At 34.8% G+C, this 22,519-nt stretch overlaps 2 protein-coding genes across 2 annotated transcripts; one reads left to right on the forward strand and one right to left on the reverse strand.

Moving 5' to 3' along the window:
• The first annotated feature begins 587 nt into the window (after positions 1-587).
• LOC114733495 (protein TSS) lies at positions 588-17,295 on the forward strand. Its single transcript, XM_028920965.1, has 24 exons — positions 588-1,218; positions 1,453-1,514; positions 1,933-2,025; positions 5,317-5,389; positions 5,512-5,904; positions 6,572-6,636; positions 6,772-6,903; positions 7,083-7,124; positions 7,198-7,713; positions 7,793-7,950; positions 8,243-8,762; positions 8,960-9,022; positions 9,102-9,203; positions 10,097-10,417; positions 10,500-10,592; positions 10,692-10,793; positions 10,878-10,982; positions 11,325-11,458; positions 12,514-12,697; positions 13,207-13,338; positions 13,428-13,540; positions 14,479-14,557; positions 14,660-16,718; positions 16,799-17,295. Exons 1-23 carry the CDS (start codon positions 1,149-1,151, stop codon positions 16,715-16,717), a joined length of 5,610 nt encoding a protein of 1,869 aa, XP_028776798.1. The 5' UTR covers positions 588-1,148; the 3' UTR covers position 16,718; positions 16,799-17,295.
• Positions 17,296-18,295: 1,000 nt separating this feature from the next.
• Positions 18,296-21,653, reverse strand: LOC114733493 (heptahelical transmembrane protein 2). The gene is made up of 4 exons (XM_028920963.1): positions 21,170-21,653; positions 20,940-21,038; positions 20,739-20,811; positions 18,296-19,219 (listed from the first exon to the last, which is right to left on the reverse strand). Exons 1-4 carry the CDS (start codon positions 21,406-21,408, stop codon positions 18,536-18,538), a joined length of 1,095 nt encoding a protein of 364 aa, XP_028776796.1. The 5' UTR covers positions 21,409-21,653; the 3' UTR covers positions 18,296-18,535.
• Positions 21,654-22,519: the final 866 nt, after the last annotated feature.

A 22,519-nucleotide genomic window follows, 5' to 3' on the forward strand; every position in this document is an offset into this window, starting at 1 on the left:
AACGAATTTTAATGTTGACATTCTAAATCTAAATTTATCAAAAATCACAAACAGCTCTGTGCGCCTATTCATAAAATTTAGAATCTTCTTAATTATTGGCTAATTAAATTCCCCTTAATTGCAATTAAAGAGGGAGAAATTGAGAATTCAAAGAACCAAACACGCACACATACACATATATAGTACAAGGGTACGCGTTTGTGTGGTTTTCACAAGTCACGAACTTAGGTAAAGAATTGTTTGGAATTGCAAATTCATCGAAAAGTTCATCTCTCCATGAAAAGGTACGCACACATGCACACGTGTCACTCTCTGATAGGCTATGACTTAGCGGTGCTAACCCAATCCTGGAACCGAAGACGACGACAACAACCTTCAACTATGACTTCCAATGACGTTGTCACAGACAGAAAACACACAGAGAGAGAGAGAGGAGAGAGAGAGAGAGAGAGGATGATAGATGAGGTGTCGTTGGCAGAAGAACTTGAAAAAAAATGAGAGGCCTCAATTCGCCAGCCTTACATTCTCTTATATGTGTTTGTGTTGTATAAGGGCAGGCTTTGCTTCTGCCTTACCTTATCCTATCCACTCACTCCAATTCTCTCCTCTTCCTTTTTACCCTCTTCGTTCTCTCTCTCTCCCCCCTCTCTCTCATAGCTTCACCATCCCCTTCCCTTCTTCTGTATGCTCCATCTTCTTCGTCACTTCTCCTTCATTTATCAGTATACTTCTCTTGTATTTGTCCATAAAACCCAGAAAAAGAAATATATCAGTGTTTGAGAGTTTTGGTGCGTTTGCGTCTTTGTTTTCCCTTGCGGCGAAATTGAAGTTCCTGTTTTTATCGCATTTATTATTATATATACAGTGAGGAAGTTTGAATTCTGCGGATATTATTCCTGGCGGTTGGTGTTTTGTTCCTGTCACTCCCAAGAATCTTCCAGAGTTTGAGGGACGGAGATTATTAATTTAGTTCCAGTTCATTATTCGATGAATTCAACTATTGCCTCATAGTTATTTCCGTCCAGAAAGAAGAAGTGAAGAAGAAGAAGAAGAAGTCAAGAAGCTAGCCAGCTCGCTAGTGCAGCTAAATTGAACTCTCTTAAAGCCACCTTCTTGTTCATTCCCAAGAAACAACTTCAATTTCTGCAATGGCTCCCAAAACTGGCAAAACCAAACCCCACAAAGCTAAGGGAGACAAGAAGAAGAAGGAAGAGAAAGGTTCGTTCACACACAAACACACACACGTATCTGTATATATCTATCTCTGCAATTAGAATCTGATAAACTGATGAGTTTGAAGGAGCTAGCTAGCAAGTCGATTCTGTATTGGCGTGGCTATGTATTGTTTCATTGAAGTGTGTTTTAAGATTAATTGAAGCAATTTCTGGGTGGTCTTATCTTCTGGGAGATGCATGATTGTTTCTCATCTGGAATACATTGTATCCATTGCAGTTTTGCCAACTGTAATTGAAGTTACTGTGGAGACCCCAGACGATTCTCAAGTGACCATTAAGGTACATGGGACATTTATTTGTCTTTTTCTTTTTCCCAACTTGTGACTTTGTTTTAGGGGGCATATCTTTTATTACCTTCTTTGAACCCCCCCAGCTAAACTAATCATTCAAGTTTAACTCTTTTCTTTTAAGCCCCGCCTTTTTCTTTTTTAATATTTTACAACTGGATATTTACATTAATTGTCATCCCAACTTCTCGTACTATCATATAATAAAATTCATAAGAAGTCTTATATATATTATTCCTCCTAAGTCTTGAAAAGTAAGTTTTACCTTCATAAAGCGTATGGGGTCCAGGTCTACATTTGATTTCACAAAAGTGAAATAAATAGTTAAAAGCTTCTTTCATAGTTATATGAAGTCCAGTTTTTTTCTTTCGAGCAATGAGAATAAATGTGGAAAATTGTGGGCTATGCAGGGAATATCTACGGACAGGATCTTGGATGTGAGAAAGTTGCTTGGGGTCCACGTGGAGACATGTCACCTGACCAACTACTCCTTATCCCACGAGGTGCGCTTTCTTCTAATTACTCACTTGTATCCCCATCTACTTCTTTTATTACGAAGTCTCCGGGACCACCGTCCAAATTTTCGGTTTAGTCCCTTACAAATTTGGGTTCATTCACACTCCCTCCATATCACCCAATAATTGGCCTTCTTTTATTTTCTTATATAGCTTAATTATAATACTCCTCTGATCCTTAATATAAGACCTATTTAACTAATTTGATTAAATTAAAGAAGTTAGGTAAGTTAGTTAATTATAAAAATGTGACACGTTCTTTCTAAAACATCATAATTATCTTTCTTAATACCCCTCTTCTTCTTCTACTTGATTATGGTTAAGGGAGTATCCATACGGGTAATTTAGAAAAAATTGATAAATATGAAAAATAGGTCTTATATTTAGGATCAAAATCAACTTAACAATTAGGTCCTATTAAGGACTGAAAGAGTAATTTTCTATCAGCATGATTTTCTATGATTTATTTTATATAATTTTGAAAAAATTTTTGGATGTCTAAAAAGGTGTTTGAGTATCAAGAAAAGTGTTTTTAAAAAGCACAACTCACTCACATATTTATTTCATATATTATAAAAATTATTTTAAAACTATGATTTTGATTCCATCTAAACACCTTCTAACTCTAAAAAAAAAGAAAAAGAAATATTGATGGGCTCCACACTTGGGCATCAAAGGGGCAAGTGGTTGGGGTCTTTGATTGCTCCAAGCATTTGCTTACTACGTACAAATATAGAATCCAATGGCAACTTTGACTGTACAAGTTGTAGAATTTATTTTAGATTCTTTAAATAAATGCATGACATGTAACTATCAGGAGAAAAGTATAAAAGAATGAATAAGATATAAAAATTAAATTATACGAATTTTCCATTTTCCATACAATAATCTGAGATAAAAATTGTGTTTATTTAAACCAAAAAAAAAGTTCACGGATTTCATTATTTTATGATTTAATTTGTTGGAGCTTACAAATTGACTCCCCTGCTCCTATCTATAAGGCATAGAATTACTTTGTAAACTATTTTTTAAGGAGGATATACATATGAGTAAAGTTGGAAAATTATTAAATTTTAAGATAACTTTAATAAGGTTTAATTTTTTAATTTTGGTGAATTATGTTAGAGGTGCTTTATATATATTTATAATCAATACCGCTCTGATTCTAAATATAAGTCATTTATAGATGAACGATTTTGGTCTAAAATGGAAGTCAGTTGTCCTATATTTAATATTACCTTTGATCCTTAATATAAAAACTAGATTGACATTCAATTTAATCATAAATATAAGATCAAAATTCACTTTGTCTCTTATATTTATTTATTTTTTCAAAATAACGTTGTAGTAGTTGCACATATTAAAGGTTTTATTAAAAAAAAAATTGCATAGACGTCCCACAAAAGACAAAATACTACCAAAAAAATCCCTAGAAATCTAACAATTGTTTTGGAGTCTCAAAGAGACTTGACTGCAATAATGAAAAAGTAAAAAGGAGCTTGTTGCCCCTAGTACAAAAAAAAGTGTTTAAAAGAGATAGTTGTCAAAGTAGGCCGCAATAATTGTTAATATTACTGTTTCACTTGTCAATTTATCTTTTGATATAAATTTGAAAAAAGTGATTTCAAATTACATAATAACAAGTAATATTGATATATTCTCTAGACTAATACTTCTGGATGATAATGTGATATAATATTATTATTAAAAATCAATTATCACTTATAATGTGAAGAGTTAATTAATGACAAGTGATTTTATAATTTCATATGAGTGATAATTGACTTTTAATAATAATATTATATTACATTGTCATCAAGAAGATGATATGTCAATATTACTTGTCATTATGTAAGTTTAAATCACAATTTTTTAAAATTTATATTAGTAGATAAATTGATAAGTGAAACAATAATATTGACAATTATCACGACCTACAATAACAACTTTTGTGGCCTACTTTAATAACTCTCTTTTTTCAATACTTTTTCTATACTAGGGGCAATAAGATCCTTTTCACTTTTTTATTATTGTAATCAAGTCCGACTCTAAAGTAATTATTAGATTTTAGGGACTTTTTTGTAGTATTTTATCTTCTGTGGGATCTCAGTGCAATTTTCCTTTCATTAAATAATAGTTCTAACTAATAGACATGATTAGTAAATGTATTTTAAGAAAGACAATATCTATTTATTACAAATTACTAAATTAATTTTTACGATCTACTCAAATTAATTAACTAACTCTTATATTAAAGGTAGAAAATAGTACTTGTTTTTCAATTTTGTTCTTATTTAATTCTTATTGGAAAGAGAGGAAGAAGAAATAAATATAAAAATAATTTATAAATATAAAGAAGAGAAAAATTTAATAAAAATAAAAATAAAATTGAAAAATTTTGATAATTTAATGCATTTATATACTACTAAAATACTCCATTCTTTCAAAATATAAGCTAAACTTTGTTGGAAGGCTTGATTTTTTTATAAGATAACATTCACTTTTGTCGAAACATTTAATGATTTCTTTTCTTTTTATCCCCATATATTCTCTTTCCTCTTTAATTTATTTATTACATTTTTTACTTATTTTTTTCATTAATAAGGGCATATTTTGAGAAAAAATATATGCTTACATATTTATTGTTTTAAAGTGATTTTAACTATTTTCTTGATAAATATAAATAGATAAAGTCTAGTTTATATTTTAAACCGGAGAAAGTATGTTACAAGTGAGGCAAGGCAATTAAGAAAAGAGTGTGTTTTCTTTTTTTTTTTTTTTCTTTTTTTGGCCAAACAGTGTGTTTTCTTGAACATAACAAATTTATATACTACAGTCCTAATTATGAGAGCCAGTTGACTAATTTTAGAAGACTAAGAAAGAAGTTAAATTAATTATTTGTAATAAATAGGTGTTATTTTTTTAAAATATTTTGCCAATCAAAAGTATTGGTTATAAAACTACCATTGTTAAAAGGATTATTTGAAAAAAAAGTGTATAAATATTAGAGGCAAAGTATATTGGTTCTTATATTTAGAACCAAAATAAAAATCAAATAAGGTATTATATTAATCCCTTGAAGATTAATGTTCAGTGAAACTGGTGGCCCGCCTGAAGATCGATAATTTGTCCTCTAATTAGCGGCTTTTTTTTTTTTTTGGGGGGGGGGGGGAGATAAAGGCAAACGTTAAGGGACTCAAGAAGGCAAACGTTAAGTTTAATTTAAACGCATGAAAACGTTAGAACTCTCCTAACGAACAAAACGCTGATGATGAACAGGTGCGAGGTCCTAGGCTGAAAGATTCCTTGGATATCGTCTCCCTGAAGCCTTGCCATCTCTCCATTGTCGAAGGTGAGTAAAACGAAACTCAAATGACAATCCAACTGTCATCTTTTCGAGATCTATTCTATTCGATGTGAGCCCATTTTACCCCATCGTCCCTCTTAATTACTTGTTTCTCTCTTTTCTGTCAGAGGACTACACCGAGGAGCTCGCAGTGACTCACATTCGGCGACTCCTTGACATCGTGGCATGTACCACCGCCTTCGGCTTCTCCTCCGCCGCCGGTAGGCCGGTTGTCCGGTCCAACACGAAGGATCCTGCTGGAACCAAAGAATCCGGTTCGGTTGAGACCGAACAATCTCAGCAGCAGAGTCCAACTTCAGAAAATGGATTGGAAACCAACTCGAAGCCCGAATCTGGTGATCAGAAACTTGATTCCGGCGGGGGAGCAGTTCAGAAAGGTGGTGTTCAAAAAGGCGACAAGTCGGATAAAGTGGACATTGACATTTCCATGTGTCCCCCACCGAGATTGGGGCGATTTTACGACTTCTTTTCGTTCTCGCATCTCACGCCTCCTATACATTGTGAGTCTTACTAAGCATGGTTCTCTTCCTGTTGTCTTCCTCTATCTGGGGAGCAATGTCTCTGGTATAAGTTGTGCAATACGTATTTTTTTAAATTCAACTGGCTGCTGATTAGAACAATTACTTTCTATTGTCTAGTATCATATAAGTAGCAATGGTGATATTGGTCGTCGGACTAGAGCCGTAGGATATCGAATTAGTGCTCTGAAAAGAAATTTTAAAGCTGTTCAAAAAATTTTGAAAAAATTTGCTCCAACTAAATTTGCCATTAAAATTTTTGTTTCTCTTTGCTCTCTTTTCTTTTGTTGAGTTCTGAGAATTCATTTTTCAAAAAAAGTAAAAAAAAGGGTATAGTGCAAAGAGTTGTAAGTTTCAAGCAGCATAAGACAGTCAAGTTGTTTATTGGGCGTACAGCTTTCATATCGTACTTTTTCTGCATGGATGGAACTTTATTTCTAAGACACATCTAGCATATGTGATTAACTTTGTTTTAATTTTTGGTCTGAACCATGCATGATTAAATAAATAATCGCACACATATATTGAAAGGATTTTAGCTCGTTGACTACTACTCATATTAGTCCAGCATTACAAAAATTTGTGAATATATTTCGCAGTATGTGGACATGAAACCCAGTTTTCTTAAAGCGCGTTGATTCTTTTACAGACATACGAAGGTCAAATCGTCCATTTCTAGAAGACAAGACAGAAGATGATTTCTTTCAGATTGATGTGAGGGTTCTTGCCTTATTTATTTGTATCTCTTTATGTTAATTTGCTGTAGGGTTGTGCTATTTTGTAGTCTACCCTCAGTGAGTTTTAGCAATATAATATATCTTGGGATTGCCATGCATATGATATGTACAGGTTAGGGTTTGTAGTGGAAAACCAACAACAATTGTTGCTTCCAGAAAGGGATTCTATCCTGCTGGAAAACGTCTCCTTGTCAGTCATACTTTGGTCGGCCTTCTTCAGCAGATAAGCAGGGTATTTGATTCTGTAAGTTTGAACTCATTGTTGTTAATTTACATCTGCTTTTTTTATAGTACTTCCAGATCATTTTTTTCTTTGTAGTGATTGTTTATTTTCTTAATTGAAAATTATATTTGCCTATTTATATGTCTTATTTCATTTTAATGGAGCATCTTAATAGTGACAAATGGAATTACTTCTTGCAGGCTTACAAAGCTCTTATGAAAGCCTTTACAGAACACAATAAAGTATGTACTTTCATCATATGTTTTCAAGCTATTCTGTTCAGAAAAGGTTTTCACACTTGTGGTACCATTTCAGTTTGGCAATCTTCCTTATGGCTTTCGTGCAAACACGTGGGTTGTCCCTCCAGTTGTTGCTGACAATTCATCTGTCTTTCCCCCACTTCCAACGGAAGATGAAACTTGGGGAGGAAATGGTGGTGGACAAGGCAGAGATGGTAAACATGATAAGCGACAATGGGCAAGAGAGTTTGCAATACTAGCCGCAATGCCTTCTCAAACGGCAGAAGAGAGGCAAATTCGAGATAGGAAAGCCTTTCTGTTGCACAGTTTATTTGTCGACGTGTCAGTCATAAAAGCCGTTTCAGCAATAAAGCATCTTAAAGAAATCTCTTTAAACAGTCCAACTACCCAAACTTCCTATGAAGAAAAAATTGGAGATTTGGTTATTAAGGTGACCAGGGACGTATCTGATGCAAGTATGAAGTTGGATTGCAAAAATGATGGAAGTCAGATTCTTGGATTGTCAGAAGAAGAACTTGCTCGAAGAAACTTGCTTAAAGGCATAACTGCAGACGAGAGTGCAACTGTTCATGTAAGTGAACTAATTACTGTGAGCCTGTTATAATTCACTGAGGTGTTTTATTAATAATTTTTGTCTTTTGTTCACATAGGATACTCCCACTTTAGGTCTAGTTATCGTAAGGCATTGTGGATACACAGCTGTCGTGAATGTTTCAACCAAGATAGATTGGGAAGGCAGTCCTATTCCTGTGGACATTGATATTGAGGACCAGCCCGAAGGTGGTGCAAATGCTCTAAATGTTAACAGGTCAATTCTTCTATCACTTGTATGATCTATTTAATGATCAAAAGAGGACTCCTTGAGTGACTACATATTCACTTTTTATGTTGGCAAACCATTTATCGATACACTAGATATTACAATAATGCGCTAATTGAGGAAAAATCTTGGCGCCTTTAAAGCGTTAAATGCTAATTGTGCTTTTAGTATTCTGTTGCTACATCTTTTTGGTTTCAATACCTTAACAAAATACCATTGCCTTAATGATGCTTTTGTATATGATATCATGTACTGATACAACTAATCAAATTGACTTCAGCTTGAGGATGTTGTTACACAAGTCATCTACACCTCAATCATCTAATACAATTCAACGAAACCAAAGCACAGACGTTGAAAATTTACGATCTGCTAGATCTTCGGTAAGGAGGGTTATAGAGAAAAGCTTACTAAAATTGCAGGAAGAGCCCACTAAACACAGTAAATCTATCAGATGGGAATTAGGAGCTTGTTGGGTTCAACATTTGCAAAATCAAACTACTGGGAAAACTGAGCCCAAAAAGTCAGAAGACTCTAAACCTGAACCGGATGTTAAAGGGCTTGGGAAGCAAGGTGGATTACTAAAGGAACTGAAGAAAAAGATTGACAACAGGAATTCAAAGGCTGAACAAGGGAAAGACACTTTAACAAATAATGGCGTTGACGTGACTAACAAGTCAGATGCCACTCAGGAGGAGTTAGAGAGGCAAGAAGAAGAAAAGGAAGCTCTGTGGAGAAAGCTGCTTCCTGATGCAGCATATGCACGCCTTAAAGAATCTAAAACTGGTCTCCATCTAAAGGTTTGTCTTTGATTTCTCTCATGAGCAAGCATGCCTATGTTTATTTTTTCCTGTGTGCCTGATTTAATTCACCAATAGAATTTATGGGCTTTCTAAATTCTAACTAGTATTATCTTAACTCATTAACCGTATTTATCATCCCTTGATATACAAGTATATATGCTGACATTTATTGTGACAATTTTCCACATTTGCAGTCACCTGATGAATTGATGGATATGGCACATAAATATTATGTTGAAACTGCACTTCCAAAGCTGGTCAGTTTCTTGACAGTATAGATGTTTTTTAGAGTTGTTAAGAAATCAATTTAAATGTCATGACTTCAAATTTGTTTAGGTGGCAGATTTCGGTTCCCTTGAACTTTCACCAGTTGATGGAAGGACATTAACTGATTTTATGCATACTAGGGGCTTGCAAATGTCTTCGTTGGGAAGAGTGGTAATAGATTTAATTATTTATCAACTTATGCACCCTACCTTGATTTACATCGTCAATTCATTATTTTATCATTTTATCACATCAGTTTTGACAACTTTCTCTTTTTAGTAACTTTTACAGTGTTCCTCATTCACTTAATGCAATTCATAGATAAAATAAAGAGTTAAAGATTGTGTATAACTAACACATGTCAATAAGAGCGAATTTATTTTTTCAGAAAATGAAACAACCTAAAGATTTAATAAAGTGAGGAAAAGAGGAGAAAAAAGGGAAAATGGAGAGTTCTGATAAAGAAAGCAGTTAAGAGGAAGCCCAAAAGCACCATTTATAGTTTGTTTCGTTTTCCATTTGAAGGAGCATATGGTTTTTTTTTTTTTGGTTGAATTGCTTCTGATAGCCCAACATCTTTCTTCCATCTCTCATCAATTAGAAGAATTTTTACTGTTACCATGTGATGCAAGACTTAAGATTTTGAAATCCAGATTTTGCCTTTTCATCGGAGACGTCAACAGATTTTTCGTTTGCAAAATTCGTGTAATATAGCTCTTAACCCGTCAAGCACAATATTATCGGTTATTAAAGCATTACTCTTAATGGCTTTATAAAATTAACATAATATTGATTCAAGGTCTAACCCAAGCTCCCCCCCCCCCCCCAAAAAAAAAAAGAACTTCTTCAAAGTCCATTTGCAATAATCTTTTTGTTGAAGTTCCTATTTCGCACGCCAGTTTTGTAGGATAATTCTGATTCTTTCCCTAATGCTGGTTTATACACCATAAAGTTACCCTGCTAGCTCTAGCACGTAACATGTTTATAATAGATGTTGTTAGGTTTGAATATGCCTATTAGATAACCTCACCAAGTATATGTTTTATTTGATTTCCACTTGCCAGGTTGAGCTTGCAGATAAGCTTCCTCATGTACAATCACTTTGCATACATGAGATGGTTGTTCGGGCCTACAAACACATCTTGCAAGCTGTCATTGCAGCAGTTGATGACGTATCTGAATTGGCTTCATCTATTGCATCATGCTTAAACATACTGTTAGGAACGCCAACTCCTGAAACAACAGATGCAGAAATTATCGATTGTGATAATTTGAAATGGAGATGGGTAGAAATATTCCTTCTTAAGAGGTTTGCGTGGAAATGGAAACATGAAAGTGTTCAGGATTTAAGAAAGTTTGCCATTCTACGCGGACTATGCCACAAGGTAAAAAAAACTCACTTTTTAATTATTGATATTAAGTTTGTTCTGCTTAATTACTTAAGACATAAAAATATTCTTTTAACAGGTTGGACTAGAGCTGGCTCCTAGGGACTATGATATGGAGACAACATCTCCTTTTAGAAAGTTAGATATCGTAAGCATGGTGCCCATATATAAGGTAAAAATATGACATATTTAATTTTGCTTGAGGGCTGTCATCATTAACTTTACCAGTTTCAATGATTGAATTTCATTAAAATATAAATTATTGGCACAGCATGTTGCATGCTCATCTGCTGATGGGCGCACACTGTTGGAGTCATCAAAGACTTCTCTGGACAAAGGTAAATTGGAGGATGCTGTCAACTATGGCACAAAGGTAATGTCATTTCAACATCTTAAGTGAGGATTTTGTATGAAGCCAATGTATAGATAAACCAACATATTGCATTGAATCTTGAAGGCACTGTCAAAATTGGTGTCGGTATGCGGACCTTACCACAGAATGACAGCAGGAGCATATAGCCTCTTGGCTGTTGTGTTGTATCATACGGGAGATTTCAATCAGGTATGTATTTTAATACCTTCAAATTCTTTCTGCTGACTCATCACTTGACTGGTAACATATACTGTGAAACTTCAAGCTGCTTGCAATAGTTGAATTCTGTGTGATTGTTAAATAATTTGAATTAGTGCATGAATTAGTTTTCCTTTCTTCTCTATTGCTACACCATGGCATGATTTACAATGTAAATTTTTTGAGAATTTTACAATCAGATGAAGGACTAGACATTTTCTCAACTCAGAAGTAAATAGACACAATATTTTGACATGGAATTTTAACAAATTTGGCTGCAAAGGAGACGATACTGAATACCATTTGTAATCATTTTATCTTTGGATTTATTAGGCAACTATTTATCAGCAAAAAGCATTGGATATAAATGAAAGAGAGCTTGGACTAGATCATCCTGATACCATGAAAAGTTATGGGGATCTGGCTGTTTTCTACTATCGGCTCCAGCATACAGAACTGGCTCTAAAGTATGTTTCTGTATATCCTATTCTAAGCAGAAACTTTTAGATCATTTTACTGTGACAGCAGTCTTCATTTTTCTCCATACGGGAAGCTACTTTCATATGCCTTTAGGAACCTTTAATTTTTAAAAATACACCTAATAATAATACAGGACCCCCTTTTTTTTTGGGGGGGGGGGGGGGGCTATGTTGTTATAGACTATTTTAGAGGTTTTACTAAGATCATAATAATTGATTAATGACTTTGAAGTACTCTTTGTACCTTGGCCATGCCTGAGAGGTCAAATTATCGGGAAAAATATTCTTTCCGATTCAATTATTCAAAATAAAAAGTTAACATTGGGAAAAAGCAATAAAATCTTATCATGGGAAAGAATTTCAAATCTAGATAAACATGATATACCGCTTAAAGAACTTACAGAACTGCCTTAAACCCTACATCTCATTATCTTGTGGAGTAATAAGCCAAAGACTAGTTAGATTTACATAAACATGTTTTGGAGGAAATAGGTTGAAGACAAGTGTCTAACATTAGGCAAAAAGAGGAAGATTAAAAATATAGTAGCTTCTGTTGAACATTTGTATAGGACCAGGTAATTTTAAAGAAGAAAAGAAATCACGAGTAATGACAAATCTAGAGGCTCGTTAATTAAAAGCATTCGAAGGAAGCATTATATTTTGAAAGCTAACAACATATTTATTGGTGAAGGCCTCAAGAGAGAGTCTTACCCATGTGTCATTTAGTACGTTCCTTCTATTTTCCCAACGTAATATCAGAGAGTCATCCAAATTACAATAGCTATTTAAGATCAATTGTTTCTTTTATAAAAATGATAAAAGATCATTTGTGTAAGAGCAACAAGAATTGCGGATTTTGGGACCGCAAGTTTCTGATATTCATAAGGAATAAATGAGCTTTAGATTAGCTTCGCTAGATGCTAATTTCTACAAGAACAATATAAAGCTTAAAAAAAATTCTTTTATATATTTATTCATTTGCACAGAATAACGCAGAGCATGCCTAGAATAGTTAAAACTCTTATTTCCTTGTAAATGTCTAGGTACGTCAATCGTGCATTGTATCTTTTGCACCTTACCTGTGGACCTTCACATCCAAATACTGCTGCAACCTACATTAATGTTGCAATGATGGAAGAAGGATTAGGGAACGTCCATGTTGCTCTCAGATACCTTCATGAAGCCTTAAAGTGCAATAAAAGATTACTGGGAGCCGACCACATACAGGTACACTCTTATTCCTAACAAAAAAAACTTAAATGTTTTCCATTGCATGACATATTATACCTCAGATGACATGCAATAAGTACCATGGGACATATTGAATGAAATTGACTTATGACTCTTCATTGACTTATGACTAAGTCACTAAAGTGAAAAAGAAAACAATCATACAAAAAATATCAAGTACTTTTCTTGGTTACAAGGCATTTGGGATCATTATTTAACTTGTCAAAGGTCCGTTACTGCACAATTAAAAAGCTGACGTGGCCAAGGTACTATTTATAGTAAAAGCTTGTAAAAACAATTTCGACAGGTACTCATTACTAATGGTACACAACTTTGTGAAAGTAATCAATTGCATTATGCAACTGCTCGTAATTTGCTGTGCCAAATTTTTGGTGCATTCTGTTATCAGGAGCACATGTTTACATGTCTAGTTTCTTCGTGCACATCAGATCAGGGAATGATAGCTGGCACTTATGATTTATTAACTCAATTCTCGGTTTACTCAGACGGCTGCAAGCTATCATGCAATAGCCATTGCTCTGTCTTTGATGGAAGCATATTCTCTAAGCGTTCAGCATGAGCAAACCACCTTGCAAATACTACAAGCTAAACTTGGCTCTGATGATCTTAGGACACAGGTAGTCATCTTACAAGTGCAACTTAATAGTAAATATTCAACATATGATGATCCCCCCTCCTCAAATATGTACATGTGAACTTTTGGTAGGATGCTGCTGCGTGGCTCGAATATTTTGAGTCAAAGGCTCTTGAGCAACAAGAGGCTGCCCGCAACGGTACACCTAAGCCAGATGCCTCAATCTCCAGCAAGGGTCATTTGAGGTAGATACTACAATTAGAATAAGGCTTTTCCCTTGAATCCATGAACTAATGGGTGGCTTTTACCCTTTTAACAAGTCTAAATCATCCCATTTTGAGCACAAGCATTTTGATTCAATCTTCAATTTTAAGTTCATGCTAGCCTTGAACTTGTTTTACCAAATATTCCAGCATTAGCTATCCCTAAATAAATGTTTATCAAAAGACCATTGCAAGGTGTTGAAACTTCGAGTTGAAAACAGCATCTAGCTGTACTGGTAAAATTTGATAGTTCCTAGTCTGTCCTGCTAAATCCAAAGTAACCCTAAAGCCTAACCTATGAAATCAAGAAGCTAACTTATTTGTTGAAAAGTTTAAATTGATGGACTCTTAATGCAAACATGGGAAGCACTCACTTAAAAGCTGACTTGCGACGGGGAGAACTATGCTACTTAAGTTAAGCATCACAATAATTACTTATAGTTACCTGTGCCAAATTCTATCATAGAGGTAGAAGCACCCTAGAATGAGTTGATGTATGAAGATCTTACATTATAAGATATATTTAGCATGTGACACCGACCCCAAAACCATATTGTCTCAATATTATTTCCTTGGCGAGTTTTGTTAAATCTTTTAAGGACAATTCAAATTCGGACAATGCAGTTTAAATTATCAAACAGGATTTGCTTGTTTTGATGTAATACAGTTAGCTCCTTTTTCTTTCTTTTTTGGACTGCTGGATTGTGTTATATTTTGATTATTTTCTTTTTGCGATATTAATATTCTTGTTCCTCATGATTTTTTCTGTAATGGTTGAAAACCTTTCATTACTTGAATTGGCTAGTGGCTACTTATTGTTAAGTCAAATACGCAGGACCCATAATCAAGTTCGTGTGATTTTTATTTTTGTTCAAAATCTTTTTTTAAACTTATTTAACCTTTACAATGCCTTGCATCAGTGTGTCAGACCTCTTGGATTACATCACACCAGATGCTGATCTGAAAGCAAGAGAAGCACAGAAAAAGGCTCGAGCTAAGGTAACACACAACTTTCTTTATCCATCATTTACCATATCATTCTCTTTCTTATCCTTCACTTGCCCCCCTCTGAATGTAAACATAACAAATTATCACCAACAGTTGAAGGGGAAACCTGGCCCCGGCCAAACCTGGGAAACAGTTCCAGATGAAACTCGAAAGGATGAAGATGTGTCTCAAGTGTATCCTACTGCAGAGAATCCAAGCGATAAAGAAAATAAATCTGAATCTCAACTAGCAGAACGTATAATTGATAAAGTTGAGCCCACGCTCTCAGATCAATCAACCCTCGATGAAAGTAATAACCTGGGGCAGGATGACACCTCAGATGAAGGATGGCAAGAAGCTGTTCCAAAAGGTCGCTCGCTCACTGGACGCAAGTCATCTTCATCAAGGAGGCCAACCCTAGCAAAACTGAACACTAACTTCATTAATGTTTCGCAATCATCAAGATATCGAGGCAAGCCTACAAATTATTCTTCTCCACGAGCAAGCTCAAATGAGACAAGTCCTTCGGTCGGACCCTCTGTTCCTGCTCCAAAGCAGTTTGTAAAGAGTGCAAGTTTCAGTCCTAAGGTGAATGGCACCAATGCCACAGTTGCCAGAGTAGATAAGTCAACAGATTCAAAGTCAGCCCCAACCAGCCCTGCTCTAAGCGATCAAATGGCTAAACCTGCTCCTTCTGCTAGTGCCATTAGCGTTCAGACAGCAAGTAAACTTTTCTCCTATAAAGAAGTTGCCCTAGCTCCCCCTGGTACAATTGTGAAGGCTGTGGCTGAACAATCACCAAAAGGAAACCTTGTTCAACAAAACACCGAGGCAAGCCGTGAGATAATTGCGACAGAGGAGGTTCACTGTGCAACGCCATCAGGAAAAGATGTGGAAGACAATCATGATGAGAAACTAATTGAAGGAAAAAAGGAAGCTGAAGTGGTGACTGAAAATGCAAATATTGCAAAAATTACTGATGTCAGAGATGAGGTTGCCATTGTGAAACCCCAGGAAGATAGTAGTGATACTGTTAAAGACAAGAAATCTGAAGCTACAGATATCACAGTTGGGCAGGTTGAGAACAATGGTTGTTTGAAGAATGTGAACGACGGGGCCTCTCAAAGTGTATCAAAGATAGAAGCACTAGAAAGTTGCCCAACAACTTCCCCCCATTCACTTTCCCTAACCAATTCGGCTGAAGATTCAAAAGAGTTTCTCAGTAACGATGCATCTATATCAAAAGAGAAGCTTACTGAAGGAGATGAAAAACAACATGAATCACTCAATGGTAATGCAGATAGTAATTCAATACCATCTGACGGAGAAAAGCAAGATGAAACAGAATCAGGAAAGGAAACAACCAAGAAACTTTCTGCAGCTGCACCACCATTTAATCCTTCGACAATCCCAGTTGTTGGCTCAGTTCCAGTTCCAGGCTTCAAAGATCATGGAGGAATTTTGCCCCCGCCAACAAATATTTCTCCTATGATTGCAGTAAATCACCGTAGATCACCTCATCAGTCAGCAACAGCAAGGGTTCCATACGGTCCACGCATATCTGGAGGCTACAATAGATATGGGAACCGAGTTCCACGAAATAAAACCGTATTCCATAGTGGTGAGCACACCACTGAAGGTAATTGCATTAGCCCTCCCACGATAATGAACCCACATGCCACTGAGTTTTTGCCTGGCCAACCTTGGGTTCCCAATGGCTATCCGGTGCCTCATAATGGATATATGACTTCACCAAATGGTATTCCAGTGTCACCGAATAGCTTTCCCATGGCTCCCAATGGAATTCCATTATCAACCAATGGATATCCAACATCTCAGAATGGCTTTGCAACATCCCCAACTGGTTCCACAGATCCAACACCAGTTGAGAATGTTGAAAGTGATCTTGGAAACACAAGTCAAACGCCAGATAAGGAAAGTAAAGAAGAAGCTCCAACGGAAATCAAGTATGAAAAGCTGGAAGCTGAGCAAAATACTCAAGATCAATCTGTCAGCGCTGAGAATGGCTCTAAAACAGAAGAAAAGCCTACAGCTGTTTGTAGTCAAGAAGAAAAAGAACTTGGCAAGGACATAGTACCTGAAGAAAAACAAGGCAAGTGCTGGGGGGACTACAGTGATAGTGAAGCAGAAATTATTGAGGTCACAAGTTAAGGTATGATGAAGTTTTCCTAGTAACTACCATGTTAAATCTAATTAATTTGTTCTTTGTATAACTTTTGGTCGTATTGACAGATTTGTAGCTCCTTGGTCAAACTCCAAGGGATGATGACGGAGTTCCAGAACAATGAGGTCCCAATTTACCACTGGGTTAGCGAGTTCTTTGAACTGCAAGGAAATGCAAAATTATTATACAACTTGGTACTCTAATAATGGGGGAGGTTAGGTTAACAGTCTTGTTTACGTTGTCCAACAATAGTCCTGTTAATAGCCTATTTTGCGGAAGCAAGTCATCTAAGACATGGAAGCCTTTGTTGAGTAGCTAATTAGCATCTCCTGTATTAAATTGTTTCAATCTTTTCCTGCTATAATTTTTTGTTGTGTTGACGGATTTGTAGCTTCTTAGTCATCCTCCAAGAGATGATAACTAAGTTCCAGAACAATAAGGTCTCACTTTGCAGACCTGTATTTTGTTTCCTTTGCAGTGGCCCTTGTTCGTTTTTCATTAGTTTGTTCATAACTTGAGATGTTTCTCTTTCCTATGATGAATAATTACGGTGCTAATGAGTAAACTTGCTGGCCTGGACTACTTTGAAAGTAAGAGTGATGTGTTTAAAATTCTAACAATCTTATTCACGTGTTCATGATATTTAGAACTTGATTAGAAAATTAATACTCCTCCGGTCCTTAATATAAGACTTATTTAACTAATGTGATTAGATTAAGAAAATTAGGTAAGTTAGTTAATTATAAGAAATATGAGTTGTTTTTCCTAAAACAACATAATCATTTTCCTTCATATCCCCTCTCCCTCTTCTATTAATTATGGTTGAGGGAGTATCCATAAAATAATTTAAGGCAAATTGATAAATATGAAAATAGGTCTTATATTTAGGATCAAAATCAACTCGACAATTAGGTCCTATATTAAGGACTAGATGAGTATTAAATAAGAATTTTTTTTTTCTTGGCAAGATAAATAAGAATTTTTTTTAGTTCTCAAAAGTTGATAAAAGAAATAAAATTCGAGAAGTGAAAATTAAAAATGTAAGCAGTGATCAGATTCTTGTTTGACATTATTATCCAATGAGTTCCTTAAAACACCAATACAGATGCTATGACTGCTGTGACAGAAAATTTGTCTTTAGTTGTCCCTTCTCAATTGACGGCGTAAATCGCAAAAATAAAAAGAAAAATCTTTTGTTGGCAAAAAAAAAAAAAAAACAGTTCTTAGATGAGTTGGTGTACAAAGTCAAAGTCAACAATTTATTTCAACAGTATTCTTTTTTATTTTTTTAAATGTACTTATCCACCCCCCAAAAAAACAAAACTCATAATTTAAGGCCATACTTTTATTTTAACTGAGATTTAAATTTTAAATATAGGCAATTTTTCCGAGATTATTCAAAAGTTTCATGCAATTTTATGTTTCGTTACCTTTCGTTTCACTCAAACAAGAGAGCTTATTTTCCTTCCACGTGATCAATTTACCATCAATCTTGGGCATATAAAAAAAATTTACTATCAGTAAATTTTTAATTTTCATTCCCAAGTCAAATCAACAAATTTAAATTTTCCACACCAGCATCAGTAAAAGTGGAATAAATCATTTATGGTTCTGAGTCACTCATTACAATAACTACAATATATATCACCTCAGATTACCAGAAGTAACCATTCCTCCTATATCAAAAAGACCTCACTTTCAAATCACACTATGAATGAATAACACACAATATGGTGCTAGCTAGCTAACCCTTCCCCAAAATCACACTTCTCAATCAGCTAATTGTAGTGAGTGGCATGTTCTAATTAATTATAAACCCCACAGGATGGTAAAGCCCTTCGAAAATCCATAATCACCACAGTGGCAATACAGTGACAAAGTGCCCCAAGAACAACAAACACATGAAAGATCTGATGGCTGTGTCCTGCAAGATCAAAAGCCCCAGGCTTCCATCTTTCTGGGAATCTACTAACATAAAACCAAGCTCCTGTGGCATATAGGAGAGCCATGGCAAGCTCATAACCAAGTGCCACTAATATATGAGGATGGCCCCAATGGAGGACAAGAGCATGAGCTGCTGGAATCACACCTGAAAAGCCCATTGAGAGGAACAAGATGGCCCTTAAGGGTCTGAATTGAGGAGCAGAAAGAGGAGGAGAAAGAAGAGTGATGATGACTAGGATTCCAAGAACAGAGATTGAGGTTAGATAGATTTGGCTTGCTAAAGGGTTGCAGAGGAAGGCGTAGTAGATGGGAGCCACAAAGGAGGAGACTATCATGATGGCGATGCCTGCGTAATCCAGACGCCAGAAGAAGAGGTTGAAGCGTTTGGAGTGACAGGCTAGAAGATGGGAAAGAGAACTGCAAGCCAAGCAGCCCATGCCACCAGCTAAGAATACAAACCATGGCCATGTTGGGATTGGTTCTGCTCCATATTCTCTTAGCCCGTGAAGGATTGATGATTCCGAAATTTGTCTTAAATGGGAATCCTATGAAAAACAAATATCAGTGTGCTTGTAAGGAAAAACAAACTTGCCTCAATATGAAACTCTTGACTTCATGTTCTGATTTTTAAAAAAAAAGCTTTAATTTTATTTTTGAATTAAAAGGACAGACGCTAATGATTTGAGGAAACAAGATAAGATTGAACACATAATCTCACTATGCTGCAATGCCATTGACTGTTTTAAATCTGTCATGGTAGTCTTGAATAAAACATGTGTAAAATTTGAAAAAAAAAAAAATATTATAATTTTAGAGTATATGAATTATAATTTTTAGATGTATCAGACTATTAAAAAATTTTTAACTTCCAAATGTTAAAATTATTAATATAAATTAAAATCCTTTGACTATTTTTTTTCCCACATGAATGTGGACTTCTTTGGGCTAATCTTTAAAAATATAAGATCTTGAGAACCGAGATAGAGTTAGGCCAACTTAATCGTGTGCAATGATTACTAATGAACCTTGCTCATCAAAATAAGTTTTTTTTTAAAAAAATATTATACCACTAAAATAAGGGCTCAAAGCTTAAGGAGCACCGGCCAAATAAATATATATATATATTATTTTGCCAACAACAAAAATGCTTTTTATACTACCTCTGGTCATAATTATAAGAATTAGCTGACTAATTTAAGGAGATTAAGAAAAAAATTAAATTAGTTATTTATACTAAATAAGTGTTATCTTTCTTAAAATATCCTTATTAATCAAGTATATTAGTTAGAACTATCATTGTTAAAAAAAAGACTTTAAAAAAATATATAAATATGATAAACAAAATGAATTAGAATCTTATATTTACAATCAAAATAAAAATCAAATAAAATATTATGTGAAGAATAGAAGGTAGTATTTATAATAAAAAAACAAAGCCCAAGAGAGAAAAACGAGAAATCACATGGGATCAAACCGATTGGTCCACTTATCAGCTAAGGTTTCACACTACAAATATCATATCTCGCGCCACTGGGATTTTGCTGGCGCCTTCCCTCCCATAGGCCCCACCACTTTTGTCCCCATCTCACTATACAAATTTCATTTATAATAAACTTCTAATTTTCACCTTTGTATATAGAAATAAAATGAATCTTAAAATATCCCTGGAAAAAAAAAAATTTTAAACTTATTATGGATGCTTCTGTCAACTTAAAAAAACTAGTTAAGAAAATTAAAAATTTTTAAAAATAATATCATCCAAAATATGGCTCTATTATCATGAAGATGACGCACCATGTAACATTACTTGAAATTATATTTTAATGTATTTTTATGTTTATACTCTATATGACTAATATTAATAGATTATACATATAGATTTATTACTGTTGGCCAAAAAAATTTATTATTATTTAAAAAAGTTGTTGATTGTTTTTATGACAAACTTACTGTTAGCGGATGCGCCTACTGCAACTTATCCTTCAATTTCTTTTTTAGGCCAACAGCTTATCCTGCCAATTTTTCAAATGCTAATCATAATTAAATTTAAAATTGTAAACGTACCGAGAATCGGGTGCCACCACTACCAGAGCCGTTGATCACCTCCGTCGTCATCAGCACGCCCCCCGCCGCAGCTCTGGTCCCACCAGCAATTAGAAACCTTGAGATTAGCCTCGTCGATCATCCATCATAAAAGCTATATTCCCTAAAACACCATAACAAACAACAAATTGACAAACATGTCTTTCAACGAGAACCATATACCTGCTCAAATTTGAAGCGAAATCTCCGAGCTCCAGCTGCATCGTCTTCATAGTGCTCACCAGAGCAAACGCCGCGAATATCAGAAATCCCGCTAAATGCCTGCACAAGCAATATCCAGGTTTGTTCATTTCAATTATTCTTTTGGAATTTATGCATTCGTACCCCAACATTTTGTAGAATAAGTTGAATGAAATTGAAATAGAAGCTGGATTACAGATACGGATACTCACGTCCATATGTTTAGGGTTTCGTTGTGCCATGAGAAGACGCTCCACAAGGCGTCCTTCACGGGCCATTCCGAACGGTAATAGTCCAATATGTATTCGTTATCTCTTAAGAATTCCGGCAACTCCTGGTACCTCACTAGTCGTCGTTCGAATTTCGTTGTCTTCTTCGCTTTCTCCTTCATCTCCGGACCGTTCCTGCTGCGTTTGTGACTATTATTAGCTCTCCAGTGATGACTGGTCATCGTCGATCGCCAAAATTGATGGCTCAGCCTCACCGGAAATATTCGCCGGCGTGAATCTCGCCGGGCCTCGACAGTCCAGCAGATCTGCTCCGAGCTCCGAGCTCCGAGCTTTATCGCTTCCAAGCCTTTGAATTTAGCCTATTTATATTCAGCCAACACTATCACCTCGTTTCAGCTCAAAAAAAAAAAAAAAAAAAAAAAGAAAAGAAAAGAGAAGAAAACAGTAACATCTGGTCATCACGGGTTTTGTTTTTTTTTTTTTTTAAATTTTCCCCTAACTTCTTGGGTGGGGTTTGAAAATAAGTTGCGGTAAAAGATTTTCCCGGGAACGAGAATGTATGGGTTTTGAAGACCGTCTAAAACTCTAAATAATAATAATAATAATAATAATAATAATAATAGTAGGTGAAAATAAAATAAGCTAAAAAAACATACTCCTCCGGTCCTTATTATAAGACCCAATTTGACTTTTTATTTGGTCCTAATTATAAGACCCAATTCATTTTCTCTCTTATATTTATGCATTTTTTTCCAAGATAATCCTTCTAATAATGATAGTTTTAGCCAATATACTTAATTAGCAAGGATATTTTAGGAATAACAACACTTATTTATTATAAATAACCAACTTAACTTACTTCCTTAATCTCCTCAAATAAGTCAATTGGGTCTTATAATTAGGACCGGAGGAGTACATTAATAATCTTATAACCTAATAATATGAAAATCCTGTATAATACTCCTCTGGTCCTATTTATAGGGCAGAGAGAGAATGTATTTTTTGGTCTTATTTATAGAATACTGAGAGAAATTTTTTATATGAATGTACAATTTTACCCCTCATTTATTATTGTATTGATTTTGTTTATATGTGGTATAATATATATTAAATAGGGATAAAGTTAGAAAGTTATTAAATTTTAAATAATAGTTAATAAAGTTTAAGGTTTTTCTTGGTATGTGTGAAACATGCTGAAAGTGTCTTATAAATAGGACCAAAAGAGTAATTTCAAGCTACTAATACATTCTAATTCAAAAATATAGTCATACTCAAATTCAAATTTCTTAAGATATTTGTCGTTACTTCTTTAATTTAAATTTAAAAGAAAAC

The sequence above is a fragment of the Neltuma alba genome, unplaced genomic scaffold, assembly GCF_004799145.2.
Source record: "Neltuma alba isolate B1F8T4 unplaced genomic scaffold, ASM479914v2 tig00013009_pilon, whole genome shotgun sequence".
Taxonomy (NCBI): Eukaryota; Viridiplantae; Streptophyta; class Magnoliopsida; order Fabales; family Fabaceae; genus Neltuma; species Neltuma alba.

Excerpts from the sequence above, each read along its gene's own strand:
- LOC114733495 (XM_028920965.1), top strand. The coding sequence starts at position 1,149 with ATGGCTCCCAAAACTGGCAAAACCAAACCCCACAAAGCTAAGGGAGAC. Across the intron at positions 6,637-6,771 it reads ATGATTTCTTTCAGATTGAT|GTTAGGGTTTGTAGTGGAAA; the intron begins GTGAGGGTTCTT and ends TGATATGTACAG. Across the intron at positions 8,763-8,959 it reads AAACTGGTCTCCATCTAAAG|TCACCTGATGAATTGATGGA; the intron begins GTTTGTCTTTGA and ends CCACATTTGCAG.
- LOC114733493 (XM_028920963.1), bottom strand. The coding sequence starts at position 21,408 with ATGACCAGTCATCACTGGAGAGCTAATAATAGTCACAAACGCAGCAGG. Across the intron at positions 20,812-20,939 it reads TTCGCTTCAAATTTGAGCAG|AGCTGCGGCGGGGGGCGTGC; the intron begins GTATATGGTTCT and ends TGGTGGGACCAG. Across the intron at positions 19,220-20,738 it reads GTGGTGGCACCCGATTCTCG|GATTCCCATTTAAGACAAAT; the intron begins GTACGTTTACAA and ends TGTTTTTCATAG.